Source organism: Peromyscus leucopus, chromosome 22, assembly GCF_004664715.2.
Source record: "Peromyscus leucopus breed LL Stock chromosome 22, UCI_PerLeu_2.1, whole genome shotgun sequence".
Taxonomy (NCBI): Eukaryota; Metazoa; Chordata; class Mammalia; order Rodentia; family Cricetidae; genus Peromyscus; species Peromyscus leucopus.
Window position 1 is genome coordinate 37,740,932 of NC_051081.1, and position 14,142 is coordinate 37,755,073.

Here is a 14,142-nt window from a genome sequence, read left to right on the forward strand (position 1 = left end):
GTTTAGGCAGTGGTACCATTACCAGGCCAAGATTGAACTTACATAGATTTCCTTCTCATTATTAACTGTATATATTTTGGGCTTAGCTCACAATATGTCTTTGCCATAAATAAAATGCTTAATCTTAGGAGTTTCCATGACATGGGAAGAGTGTAAAAATTGTCACATTCACTGTGGCTTGGCAGCTTGGGGGAAGACGGCTATAAATTTTCTTTTTATAGTTCAGGCACAGGCCAAATGGAGAAGTGTGGATTGATTGTTTGGTAAACCCAGAACCTAGAGTCACTTTGAAGGCTACATAGACTGACTAGTATTAATGGACAAAGATATCCTGCTTTTAAATGCATTTAAAGTCTGTCATTACTTTGTAGAAAACAGGCTACCTTCTAGTTTTTGTGCTGTCTTTTCAAAGCTCACTCAGGAATGATGTATTATGTCTGAGTGGTTTTTGAAAGCACTGTAAAAGAATGAAAGGCCTTTTTTGTTGTTTTTTTTGTTTTTGTTTTTGTTTTTGTTTTTGTTTTGAGACGAGGTCTCTGTGTAATAGCCATGGCTATCTGGGAACCCACTACATAGACCAGGCTGGCCTAGAACTCAGAGACCTGCCTGCCTGTACCTTCTGAGTGCTGAGATTAAAGGTGTGTGCCACCATAGGCAGCAAAAAGCCATTTCTAAGAAGGGCGGGCAGATAAAAAGGCCATAGCTGTACTTATGAGTGCCTTTATAATTTCCTTATTAATTCCATAATGTATGCTGTGGCTTAGGTGTTTGCAATGTAAAAGGTGTTCTGAAAGACCCCTTTGTCAGGGGAAAACCAAAATCAGACTGACTTGAGAGTGATGTCTTCACGTGGCAGGCCAGCTCACCTCTAATGGTGTTAATAACCAGGAAAATTCCTTCTATAGCACTTGTGAACACTGTCAATTGGATTATGTGTCTGTTAGCTGAATTTCATGACCCAGAATTAAGAGTTTTAAAACTAGGTCTGAGCCGGGCAGTGGTGGCGCACGCCTTTAATCCCAGCACTCGGAAGGCAGAGGCAGGCGGATCTCTGAATTTGAGGCCAGCCTGGTCTACAGAGTGAGATCCAGGACAGGCTCCAAAGCTACACAGCGAAACCCTGTCTTGAAATCCCCCTCCCCCAAAAGGAGTATAAGGGGCGAAGTTAGACATGGTGACTTATATTTCAAGCACTTGAGAAGCAGAGGCAGGAGAATCATACATTTGAGGCCAGCTTAGGCTGCCCGGTGAACTCTTGTCTCAAAGGACAGAAAGTGCAATGGACAGATTTTGCCCACATAGTCTCCTGTGCAGATTTGTCCAACTTGCTTTACTTCCAATGAGGCTGAGTCTCAGGGTTCTAACAACTTATGAGATTCATTGAGTAGCAGTTTGAAAACAAGTGATAGGATCTTTTTTTTTTTTTGAAGATTATTCACTTATTATGTATAGTGTTCTGTCTGCATGTACCCCTGCCCACCAGAAGAGGGCGCCAGATCTCATTACAGATGGTTGTGAGCCACCATGTGGTTGCTGGGAATTGAACTCAGGACCTCTGGAAAAGCAGCCAGTTCTCTTAATCACTGAGCCATCTCTCCTGCCCAAGAGATAGGATCTTACAACTGGTCACTCGCTAACCAAACCTTTAGTGGCCCTCTCAAGACACTGAACTCTTTGGCATGTGCTGTAATTTTCGATATCATCTTCCAAAGACTTGAGAAAGCAGTCATTTCTCTACTTACCTGTAAATCCTATACATCCCTCTGGTGCTAGCCAGTAGGTGTTTATATTAGTAGGGTTTCTTAGTAGCTGTTATTACAGTCCCTTGTCACCAGGCTGTACTAACTATGGACAGATCTTTTGTGTGGGCCCATGAAATAGTTTCTGGTGTCATTTTTGTCCATCCTGTTGAGGAAGCAGGATATTCCAGAGGCGGCACCCTGGGATGGGTACAGCATCCTTTGGCCACTGTGGTTCCACACACTGTGGGTGAATAAAAGCAAGGCAGTCCCGTTCCATTCATGGTTGCATTCATGAACCCCTCAGCCTCAGCAGAGGAATTCATTTGTGACTTCCGGGATATAAAGGGTATACAAAGTAGCCCAGATTGTGGCCCCATATCCTACATAGAATGCTACATGATGTATATCCGTGGGTCTTTAATCCCAACACTTGGGAGACAAAGACAGATCTCTATGAGTTTGAGTTTAAGGCCAGCCTGGGCTACATAGTGAGATCCTGTCTCAAATAAAAAAATAGATAAGCAAATAAATAAACCAGATAGATGGCTCCTGAGGATTAGCAGTCTAGGCTGTTCTCTGTTCTCCATAAGTGCCCATACACATGCACATGCAGGCACACACACCTACACTGTTCTCAGAAGTAACTTCGAGGTAAGCTAGAGTAAATCTAGATGTAAGTAAGGGGTGCCCATGAAAACGAGCCTCAGAACCACACGTTCTTTTCAAAAGTAACTTCCCAGAGCAGGTCAGGTTTCAAGCCTTAAACACATTCATTTGCTCAGACGCACTTTCTGGTGAGGGAGGGAAGCTCATCCCTCACTCCACAAACCTGAGGTTGTGGGATCACCTAGGAGAGCAAAGCTCACTCAGGGTTGCTAGGATGCCGGGTTAGTTACGCAGGGGACTCCAAGCTGGTGAGTTTAGTAGGGTAAGAGCTAATTTGCAAAGTGGCTTAGAGGGTTTGTGATCATTTTATTTAAAAAGGAAAGCTAGGCTTGGGTGGTCTGCACCTGTATATCCCTGCAGTCAGGAGGCTGAAGGAGTTCTGGGTCAGCCGGGGCTCCGAGACGCTGTCTCAAAACAAAATAAAACGGAAAAGATACAGGACAAGGTCCAGCATTAACGGTTGGCTCGTGTAGCTATTCCTTACACTCTCTTAGCTGCTAGGAAGCCCCCTTTCACCCCTTTATCACCAAGGGCGGCGGCTTGTGTGTCATGAAAGAACTTCCCACAACACGATGGCCAGGAAGATGCCAAGCATGGAGCCTTTATTTTACACAGGTATTTCCAAAGAGGGAGCTGCTTAAGGTGAGCAGCCAACAGGAGAAAAGTGACAGCAAGGGTAACCGGTTCAAGTCCCTCCGTGAAACCATGTACAGCGCGTGTCTGAGCACCTTGTGTGTCTGGCTTAAGTGCAGGTAAGGCAATATAGGTTGTGCAAACAAGGTCTGTGTCCCCCGATCGGGAATGGCTACCACATGCATCACACAAAACGCACAACCTGAAATGTCTGGATCTGTCACTAAATTTCCTCAAGCAAAGATGTATGGGAACAATCAAATGGCGGACACATACAGAGCAGGGCGGGCGGGCGGGAAGAACGGATAGTGTCGCGGGGCAGTGATGTCAGCACACTGATCAAGAGCCCTCCCTAGGAGGGGCCGTCCCAGTGGCAGAGCAGGCTAGGACAGAGAGCGGGAGCCGTCTCCAGCCACCTCGAGGTCCTTCCTGCCTTCACTCTAAGTTCCTTCACTCTAAGTTGAGCAGCTCCACGTCAAAGATGAGGGTTGCATTGGGAGGGATGACTCCAGGGTGGCCAGTAGCTCCGTATGCCACATCAGGGGTGCAGGTCAGCTTCGCCCTCTGCCCCAAGCTCATCTAGCAGGGATGGGGGGCAGATGGGAGAGGAGAAAGAGGACCCAGCTTGATTTAAAAGAGAAAAGGAAGGTGACGATGGCATTTTTCCCAAGCCATACTTAGGGTAATTCCAGATCTGAGATTCATTTTATACGTGGCACACTAAAGTCCGGTTGAAAGCTTAAACATGCAGATTCTGCCTCAAAATCAACTTGCCTATGGGGCAGTTAACAGCCACAAAGTAGTCTCAGATTCATTCAAGCATCAGACATTACTGGTTATCCAGCTAGTGCACGGCCCGAACACTTGTGTCTGCTCATGATTGTTCCTGGTCCTCTTCCGAAGTAGTCAAAGAGGAATGTATAAACAGCTTTGAACACACTTGTAACAGGATCAGTTAAGATTCAGCGACTAAAAGCCACGGCATGGCGGCGAAGGAGTGGAGCATCCTACGATTTCCCCAGCAAACGGAGGGAGGAGAGCTGGGACCACAGCACTGTCAACCCCGCCCCGGGAGCTGTTTCAAACATTTCCAAAAATTTGAGTGGACTGGTTAGTTATCGATGTTAATGCTTTAGGTGAATCACTGTAGTGTGGTTATACATGTTAGCATTTGAAGAAGCTGGGTGAAAAATTATATAGCGGCTCTACTATTTCTGTAATATTTTTTATATCTGAAATAGCTTCAAAAACGTTTAAAGGTAAAAAACCAAAGCACTCCTTGGCTTATCCATCTCTAGCTCCTCTGCTGTCTCAGCTCAGACAGCTTGTTGGCCTTTTCAGCCCGCTCAAGCAAGCCTAGGCGAGATGCTTGGGATGAGATACAGATGTGCCAGCCCCAGAAGAGGCGAAGGGCAGAACCAGGAGTGAGCACTAGGTGGCGTTGCTGCACCCGGACCGTAGAGTCCTGGCAGTGTGCGTCTGTGCTAGGGTGAGCGGGGAAAGTGGAGGACCCAAATCCACCACTCCTTAAAGACCCCTTTAGTGAGCATCCTCAGCCTCCCTGAAACCGTTAGTGAGCATCCTCAGCCTACCTGGGCAGCACCTTCTTCAAAACCTTTGATGACTTCCTGTTTGCCAATTCTGAACTTGAAAGGTTTGTTTCTGTCTCTGGATGAATCGAATTTCTTGCCATTCTGGAGCATTCCTAGCGAAGTGAGAAGAGGGTAGAAAAGAGCTGTGGTTTTGAGTGAACCAACAGTTGGACTCAGCATGTCTAAACGGAATTCCTCTTCCGAGGGAACCCTCTCCTCTTTGATCTCCCCATCGGCAGGAAACCTGGACCCATCTCTCTGCCTCACCCCCACATGCAGCCTGTCACCCGAGTCCTGCATCTCCTTGGAATCCGCCTACCTTTCTAATTTCTGCTGCTCCACCACTCTGGTCTCCAGAGCCACCACCAGCACATCTGGAGACAGGAACAGCCTCCCAAACGATGTTACCACTCACCAATCTTCCACTCGCTACATCCACAGATTTTTTTCCCCCTTTTAAACACAATTTCTGATCACATTTACTTTTCCCTGCTTAGAACACAATAGCTCCCAGAGCATAATCCAAAAGCCTGAGGCTAATGATGCCTCCCTTCAAGTTCTCTCTTCCCCCTCTCTGCTCCTCTCCCTGCCTATTCAGAGCACACCATTCTCAAGTTCCTCTACGCCTTCTAAACTTTTCATGCTATATCCTCGGGCATTCTGGTCTCAGGTTCAGTCCTTTCCTACGGTTCTAAGTGCTTCCAGAGAATGCAAAGCCAAAGATCACACCATCCCATCATCCCCTGCTCCAGTGAAAAGGGTGAGGTGACTCAGGCACCCTAGTAGCTTCCGGCTCACGGGCAAACAGTTGTTGGATCCTGGAACCCCCCCGGTGTGATCTCTGGCAGTTTGTACCATCCTTTACCTTCTCACTGCCAGGAGCCCCGTCCTCCCTGACATCCACATGTTGTCGCTGTCCATCAGCCCAAGGACCCAGAGCTACTGCACTGTTGACATTGCTTATGGCACTCCTGCTCAAAGCCCAGCGTGTCTTCTTGAGTTTTCATTTTAGTTTACACGTATAGGTGTTTGCCCGGGCAGCCTTTAAGTGCCTGCTGCCCTTGGAGGCTAGAAAATGGAACTAGAGTTACAGATGGATGTGAGCCACCGTGTAAGTCCTGAGAATTGACCCCAGGTCCTCTGGAAGAGCAGCAGGTGCTCTTAACCGCTGAGCCAGCTCTCCAGCGCCAGACTTGATTTTACCATGCTAGTCCAAGATTTCTTTTTTCTTTCTTTCTCTCTTTCTTTTCTTTTTTGGTTTTTTGAGACAGGGTTTCTCTGTGTAGTTTTGCACCTTTCCTGGAACTAGCTTTCTAGACCAGGCTGGCCTCCAACTCACTGAGATCCACCTGCCTCTGCCTCCTGAGTGCTGGGATTAAAGGCGTGCGCCACCACCGCCTGGCTAGTCCAAGATTTGTAGGTGCTAAACCACCACATACGATAATGTGGGATCACAGGAAGACATGGCCTGTTAAGTTCAGAAATGGAGTTCTTATTATTTTCAGGTTTTGTTTTATTTCAACCGGGTCTTATTCTGTAGCCCAGGCTAGCCTGGAGCTCAATGTGTAGCCCTAGCTGGCCTCGAAATGCTGAATCTCAGGTGTTAGTCACCACACCAAGTTGAGACAAGGTTTTTAGTTCAGTCCGGCACTGACTCACTGTGTGATATTGGGGAAATGGGCCTCATATTTTCCATTTAACATAGGAGGCTTTGCCAGCTTACAAGTGCCTGAGCATCTATAATTTTACTTTTGAATTCCTACAACTCGAATGTGTACTAGAGAGTCCTATTTACCTCCCTTCTGGGTAGACTAGGTTGGGCTCCTGCCCTGAGTTCTAAATGTGGTGAAGGAGAAACCCTTCTGGCTGCCCAGAGACGCACACAGATGGATGCTACAGAGATCAAACACAAATACATGGAGATACACAGTTGCTAAGATATTCAAATTCACAGAGATATTTATGCATGCTCACATGCACTTACACACAGACACTCAGGAGAGAGGCCCTGATGGCCAAGCAGATGCTAAGAAAATATTTAGATCGGCAGACCTACATATATTCATACAGACATGCACTTGGGCAAATACGCGCTTGAATATGCACACATGCACAGTCCATTTATAGACTAGCTTTCCCATTTCCCCAATGCCTTCAGGTTTCATAAAGCTGAATCTATTTGGAACCATGTAACAGTTATCTGTTGCTGTGAGCTCAGCCAAAGCCACATAATCCAAACACGGGCCCACATAAATATGTGTACTTCTTTTACAAAGATGCCACTATAATACATCAAATAAAGGATGACTTCTGGGATTAACATTGCTGGATCAAATCTCTATCCACATGGGGAAAAAGAATTGAATCCAGCCTCTACCACCTCTACACACAAAAACCAGTTCCAGATGAACCAAAGTCCTAAATATGAAAGATAAAATAATATAACCTCAGGCTTCCGATGTAGGGATGTGGTATGGTGGTGGAGTAATTCACTGTATGTACAAAGATCTCGCTTTGGTTCTTAACACCACAAATACTACTAACTCATGGTTTCTACAGAGCATTGGGGCACCATGGTGCTCAATTGTAATCCCAACACTCAGGTGGAGTCAGGAGGATCAGGAATTCAAGCCTTGATTACAGACAAATTCAAGGCCAACCTGAGTCACGTGGGATCCTGTCTCAACTCTCTAAATAAATAAATAAATAAATAAATAAATAAATAAATAAATAAATAAATAAGAAAAACACACACCACTACCAACAGCATTTTTACCAGATGATAAACATATGAATAAATGAAATCTTCATAATATAGTGAAAGATTTCTTGAAGTGAATATAGAAAAATATGTAACCATGAAGGAGAAGACTGATAAGTATGACATCATGAAAATTAAGAACTTCCGCCCAAGAGATACTATTGAAAGATTAATGACAGGGCTGGAGAGACGGCTCAGGGACTAAGAGCCCTGGCTGCTCTTGCAGAGGTCCTGGGTTCAATTCCCAGCACTCACACAGCAGCTCACAACTGTCTGCAATTTTCAGTTTTCAGAGGATTCAGTGTCCTCGTTCGGCCTCTGCAGGCACCAGACACACAAACTCACCATGTAGCCAAGGTTCGCCTTGAGCTTTTGATCTTGTCCCCACTTCCCAAGTGTGGGTATTATAGGGGTGGGCCACCAGGGCCAGCTTATATTCCTTTTTTTTTTTAAGTTTACCAGAAGTTTCATACAGACTGTGTTTGCTAAGACAGTTTCTCCCAAAGCAGAGCCGTTTGTAGCTGATGAAAGTGTTCCATGCACACTGCCTACTCTATGTATCTACTTTGCAAAAAGATATATTTGGTTTCATTAACTTGATCAACAATGATCTGTCTACAACATGTCGAACAGATAAATCAATTACCCTGGTCAGAGGCTCCAGAGGCCCCAGGGTAATTAGGCCACATCACCAGGAGATAAAACAGCCCGGGTGTGCTGACATCAGTGACTGGAGACTCAACTGTTGAAAAACAGCCACGTCATCTGCTAGAACCAGTCTGGTGCTTCTCACTGGCCTTGGGAACTGCTAAAAATGGCCCCATCTGAATATGTCCCAGGAATTAAGCTGGCCTTGCTGTATGCTAAGTGGCTGTCACCCATAGACTTTGCCACATTAGGAAGCGAGTCACAAGGCAGAGTCCTCACACCTCTTGGAGCAAACACCTGCCAGCAGTCTTCTTGCCAGCAGGCCTAAGGAACTCATCTAGAATGTTCCTGAGGGCGGGGAAGGAGGAGCACTTGTTGCTTTTCCAAAGCATCCAAGTTCAGTTCCCAGCACCCACAGGGTGGATCACAAACATCCATAACTCCAGTACCAGGGGATCTGACACCTTCTTACCTCCAGGGGTGCCAGGCACACATGTGGCACACACACATACATGCAGCCCAAACACCCATACACATAAAATAAGATAAATGAATATAGAATGCCCCTTGGTCCGTGGGTCTTCAAACACGCAGCATCCGAGAGGAGACAACAGAGATGTCGCACCCTCCTCTGGATTCTCCCAGCACCCAGAGACAGCATTGCCCCACCCGAATTCCCCTCACTGCAGTGGAGTGGGGAGGTGTGGACAAAAGAAGAAAAACAGGGTAAAGGGGGATCTGAGGGTCTTTCAGAATAAGTTTGAAACATCAGACAGGAAGGGCAGGATCCCCCCTGCCCACCATCGGGGAATGAAACTGGAGGCTGGCACCATAGATGGTCTTGGTGGGTAAGGGGAAAGTGAAACTGGTCACAGGAAACAGCCTTGGTCTTTGAGGATCATCCAGGGACAAGGCTCGCTGGGGAGAAGCTTACAGGATAGCCCTGCCGTGGGAGAGGCAGGCCTGGGCCAGGGCTGAGGGAGTAAGACGTACCTGTGTAGTGCACCACACATATCTGACCCTTCTTGGGGAATGTCCTTCCTGTCGGGAGATATGAAGGCAGAAAAGGGATTAGGGAATTAGAAAAACTCACCTGACACATCCAAGATTGATTACGACCCTGATTGACTGACTCACTTTTCCCTTATCACAGAGATGCCTGTCTGTGTGCCTTGGATGAGCCAGAAGTAATAATGTCTCCTTTCTGGTTTGTATTTGAACTCTATTATTGGTCCAGTTTACTAGTTTAAAAAAAACAACAAACTCCATCACTTTTTATTGCTTCTTTTACTTTCATCTATTCTACAAGCATCTATTCCTGAATAGCCAACTTTGTGCCAGACCTGAAGTAGATTCCAGAGACAGAGAGCAATACATGAACTCATGAAGAAGAGAAGCAGAAACATAAATCCCAAAGTGCTATGGAGTCATGATTACCATCAAGGATGAATAAATGCAATCATTCACAAGAAATCGATAATGGCCAGACCAGTGCCTCATGCCGGAGTTACATGCAGAGAACAATAAAGACAGGCTCCCTGGTCTTCTGAGGTTTATAGTCTTTCTTTTGTGTATGTGGGATGGTCATGTGTGGTGGGGTGTTGTGTGTGTGTGTGTGTGTGTGTGTGTGTGTGTGTGTGTTGCATGCATTTGTGTACACAGGTGCACAAGTCCATGAGCTTGCAAGCAAGAGGCCAGACAAAGATGTAGAGTGCCTTCCTCAATCCCCCTCCAACTTATTTCCCTGAGATCCAGTCACTGAGCCAGAAGCAATGCCACGGAGCTCCCAGGACCTGCCTGTCTCTTCTCCCAGTGCTGGAGTTTCAGGCAGTCACACCCAGCTTTTTCAGATGAGTGATGGAGATTCAAACTCAGGTCTTCATGTTGGTATAGCTAGAGCTCTTACCCACTGAGCCATGTCCCCAGTTTCCACTCTAAAGGTGGGAGACAACCAATGCTCACATAAATAAGGATAGATGGCCATAAGCCCTCTAAAGAAAAATGAACACACTGATGAATTGCAGAGAGACGTGGTGAGCCGGCAGTTTCAGAAAGGGCGTGCCAGGAAGGCATTTTGGAGAAGGGGATGTTTGAGCTGGTACTTTCGGAAGGGATCAACTGAAAGACCACTCGTGCAGCAGGAAGGGACTGCTGTATTTTCAGGATAGGAGGGAACAGAGGAATGTGAAAGAGACAGCACCACACAGCTTGCAGAGATGGATTTAATACTAAGCGCAGTAGGAAAACCACTGAAGGGTTTAAAAGCAGGAGAATGACCTAATCTGAATTAAGATTTTATAAGATCACTCTGGCTGCTGCGTGTGGGATGGGTGGTTAGACATCTGTTGCGATAATCTAGACAAGAAATCAATGACGGTATGAATTAAGGTGGTGGCCGCTGAGGAGAGAGTGAAATAGACTGGAGATGTACTGGGGAAGCAGGGTTGATGAGGGCATCTAAGTGGAATGGAGACAGGACCCGCCACCCATCTCACCGCTGGATGAGGAAAAAAGGAGAAAACAAGAACGATGCTTGAATTTGGGGTTTGGGTAGCTGGAAGGTGGTAGAGCTGTTTTCGGAGATGAGAAAACTGAAAAGGAACAGATTTGTGCGGGTGGCAATCTCGAGCTGCCTATTAGACATGCAAGTTTTTACTGCAAGAAGGTAGATGCAGAGCCGACGCTGAATAAACAAGTTGGGTGGAATATAAAGCCATGAGGCTGGATTAAGAGACCACCAAAGGGAGCCAGAGGAAGCATGGTGGGAAATAGTTAAATTGGATGGTAAAGGACGGGCAGGAGTCTGTCTGGAGAAGTAAAGGGGTCTGGGAAATAGAATGACTTGTAAGACATGTTCAAACGCCTGGAATCCGGAGTTGGGATGTAGCTCAACGTAGAGCAGTTGCCTAGCATGCAATAAGACTCTGGGTCCCACCCAAAGCACAGAAAGCCTTAGGGTCCTAGAGTCCAGTTCCAGAGGAGCCCACTGATTTCATCCTATTACCCTGGGGTCCAGGTACCGGGGTCCAGCACACAGTACATGTTCCATAAACAGTTGCTAAATAGGTTGTGTGTTTAACAAGTCGCAGGTGGCTTGGTGAAGCTGGTTGTGGGTGCAGAGGTTATAATGAAAGAGGATCTGCCAGTGTGGATCACTATAGCCCTCTCTATCACCAAAAGGGAAGATTGCTGGCAGAAATAGGGGGCAGCAGCTCCCAATCATTTTCGGCATGAGGGAGGGGCCTGTTGAGCTCTGCATTGGAAAAGGAGACAGGTGAAAAAAACAAACAAACAAGAAAGTGGGGAGCGGAAGTCAAATGGAAGACAGGGAGCCAGCTCAGAGGCCTGGGACAGGCTTCCTCGACCCTAGCACCAAGATTCTTTGCATGGACAGAGAAACCTGTCCCCCAAGGAGTGATCTGGGCGGTCGCTGGTATTTCCAGGAACCCCTCGTTTTGCAACCAAGAAGCCTTTCCTGGGGAGGAATATGTCAATAATATCTAACAGCAAGTTTGCTTGTTAAAACGCTGTAGATCTGGGGTGCGGCTTTGGGTCTGGATTAGATTTTGTTTAGAAATAGCTACTCCTTGAATGTCTACACCCAGTTTTCTAAGTAGTTGAAAAAAAACTCGCTGCTGGTTCTCTTGAGAGCAGACAGAGAACCCGGAGAAAGACTTGTGGGGCGAACAAAGTTAGGGAACATGTGTTCTGCTGTGGACTGGATGACTAAGGAACCCTGGACTGTCGGGACAGGTCAAGCAGCAGGTCTGAGGGCTGGATTTTGAGGTTTGACTCTGGAGGACATGGTAATGGGCAGATGACCAGGGAGGCTGAGTGGGACCAGCAGGGTGAAATAAGAGGCAAAAGCAGCCAAAGAAATGCCAGGCTCCCAAATTGGCTCGCTCTCTACAGCTTACTGCTGCCCAGCCCTGGGGGCCGCTAGACAAGAGGACTGGGGAGGGTGGGGCGCGTTAGGAGGGGTTTCCCTGTGCAGCAGGGACCCCCTAAGCGGGTCCATCCCTGGTGTCGGACTGGGAAACCGGATCTGAAATTCGAACCTGGGAAGTCAGCAGCAGCGGATAATCCAGAGGTTGCAGCTAAAGCGGCATAAACCGCAGCTTCGGACAGTGGCCGGACGCAGACCCCTGTGGCCCCAAGGTGAGCGGGCGCAGAAGCGAGTGGTGGAGAATTGTCCTCCAGAACCCCCAAGAATCGGGGTGGGGGGGTCTCCTCCTGCTGTCCGCATCTAACCCTCTCACCCCTCACCCTCAACCCCGTTTTAGGTCCCCGGAGCCACCTCGGAATCAGACCTCTGCCCGCGGACTCCGCCCCGGGACCCCTCCTCCTCCTCCTCCTCCTCCTCCCGGGCCCCGTCGCCCGGTACCGTCTCCCGGGGAGATGGTCTCGATCTCCACGCCCATCGCGGTCCCACAGGCCCCGCCTCCAGGGGGTCCTCGCGGCTGCCCCGACCCCGGCTCTGCTCAGGCCCGACCCCGCAGGCGCTCCGGCTCGCCTTCTCGCCGCCACTGCAGAGCCGGAGGAGGTGCGGCTGGAGTCAGGACCTGCGCGGGGAGGGGCCGCCGGGAAGGGGGCGGCGGGGTGGAGCCGCGCGACAAGGTGGGGTCGGCCGGGGCGGGGCCCGGGGGAAGCGACCCTGACGTGGCTGCTCCGGAGCCTGGCCAGACTAAGCACCATTAACCCAGTAGCCGAGGGAGGAGGGTGGCGAACGAGGCGTGCCGGCACTAGCGCATCCACGCTTCCATCCATCTGTCGGTTCCATGCATATTTATTTAGCACCTACTCGGTGCAAAGCTCCAGGGAGTCCGCTCAGTCCTACAGACTAGGAGGAGAAAGCCGGTAATTAAACTAACACTTTAAATACATGTGCTCAGTGCCGTGGGGTTTAGAGTACAGCGGAAACACCCGAGACTGATACCTAACCCTGGCTAGGCTTCCCGAATCTCCTGGAGCAGAGCCGGGGAAGGGAAGAAACCAACTACTGATGATTTTTCCCCAGCCACCTTAAGCCCATACTCATTATCCTTCAAAGTTCTACGGCAGGTATTTGTATTGGGTGAAGGTGGGGGTGGGAGGTTCTCACTTTTCAAGGCAGAGGACTGCTCCCTGGAGATTCCAATTGAATTAAAAAGCAGGATCGCTGTGCTGCGGGTCCTAGCTGAGAATACAGCTACAGCCTGGAGTGGCGAGTGCTGCAGAAGGAACGAATGAATTCCTTTACCTCTATCCAAAACAGACAGGAATCTAGAAAGATACTTTTGTCCTTTCCGTATTATCCTCTGCCTCCGTGGTGCTGGGAATTGAACCCAGGGAAATCAGGGCCTCTTCACACACGCTAAGCTAATAGAGGCTACATCCACAGCCCATAGGAAGATATATCGGGAGGAGGTAGCATTTGCTTGAAGGCTGAAGGACACTTTAAGACTGTCTCCTTATCCTTCCTACACCGTTGCAAAAAAAATCGACATGTTGATTCTGACAAGAGACGCCTGGGAAGAGGTAAGTATGAGAGAAAGACCTATTCAAAGGCCCAGAGTTGGAACGTGAGGCGTTTTCCGTGGTTTCTCCACTCCACTCTTCCCGGTGGCGAAGTCGCAAATGCGGTTGTTAGCATCCATAAAAGAGGCCTGAAGTTGGCGCTCAGAAAAGATGGTCTAGGATACTGTGCGGGGTCAGGATCTGAAAAACTCCGCGGGCGTGGCCTACGGTCTTCGTGGCTACAGAAGCTTGAGACCTCCAACCCTATTGGCTATGGCCTTGGGCAGGTACTTTTAGATTAGGGGTAGAACAGATCTGCCACTTGGGCAGGCCTAGGAAGCGGCTCCAGATGAATGGGTGCTATTTACATTTTGGGAGCGATAGTTTATGGGATTTTAAATGGGAAGTCCCTGACTCCCCTCTCCCAAACTAAAACCGACTGACCCATGTTGACTCTAGGGCTCCGATTCCTTCTTACCAACCATTCTCTAAGAGAATGAATGAGACGTGCTTGGGAGAAGAGGTTGAAGCGCTTGGGACCGAGTGTGAGGATCTAACCGGGGGTGGTTTCACGGGAACTACAACTCCCAGAAACCCTTGCAGC

The 14,142-nt window shown here is 48.2% G+C and overlaps 1 protein-coding gene across 5 annotated transcripts; it reads right to left on the reverse strand.

Annotated features, from left to right (window-relative positions):
• Nucleotides 1–2,981: 2,981 nt before the first annotated feature.
• Nucleotides 2,982–14,121, reverse strand: Fkbp1b (FKBP prolyl isomerase 1B). Of its 5 annotated transcripts, none has more exons than XM_037198131.1 (6): nt 14,017–14,121; nt 13,144–13,252; nt 12,427–12,882; nt 9,036–9,083; nt 4,634–4,746; nt 2,982–3,665 (listed from the first exon to the last, which is right to left on the reverse strand). In XM_037198131.1, exons 3-6 carry the CDS (start codon nt 12,461–12,463, stop codon nt 3,621–3,623), a joined length of 243 nt encoding a protein of 80 aa, XP_037054026.1. In that variant the 5' UTR covers nt 12,464–12,882; nt 13,144–13,252; nt 14,017–14,121; the 3' UTR covers nt 2,982–3,620. The 5 variants fall into 5 exon arrangements, with proteins under 5 accessions (XP_037054026.1, XP_037054024.1, XP_037054027.1 ...); XM_037198129.1 differs by having other exon boundaries at nt 2,982–3,620; nt 14,017–14,120; XM_037198132.1 differs by lacking the exon at nt 12,427–12,882 and having other exon boundaries at nt 2,982–3,620; nt 14,017–14,120.
• Nucleotides 14,122–14,142: the final 21 nt, after the last annotated feature.

Excerpts from the sequence above, each read along its gene's own strand:
- Fkbp1b (XM_037198129.1), bottom strand. The coding sequence starts at position 12,463 with ATGGGCGTGGAGATCGAGACCATCTCCCCGGGAGACG. Across the intron at positions 9,084-12,426 it reads GACCATCTCCCCGGGAGACG|GAAGGACATTCCCCAAGAAG; the intron begins GTACCGGGCGAC and ends ATCTCCCGACAG. Across the intron at positions 4,747-9,035 it reads ATGTGTGGTGCACTACACAG|GAATGCTCCAGAATGGCAAG; the intron begins GTACGTCTTACT and ends TCACTTCGCTAG.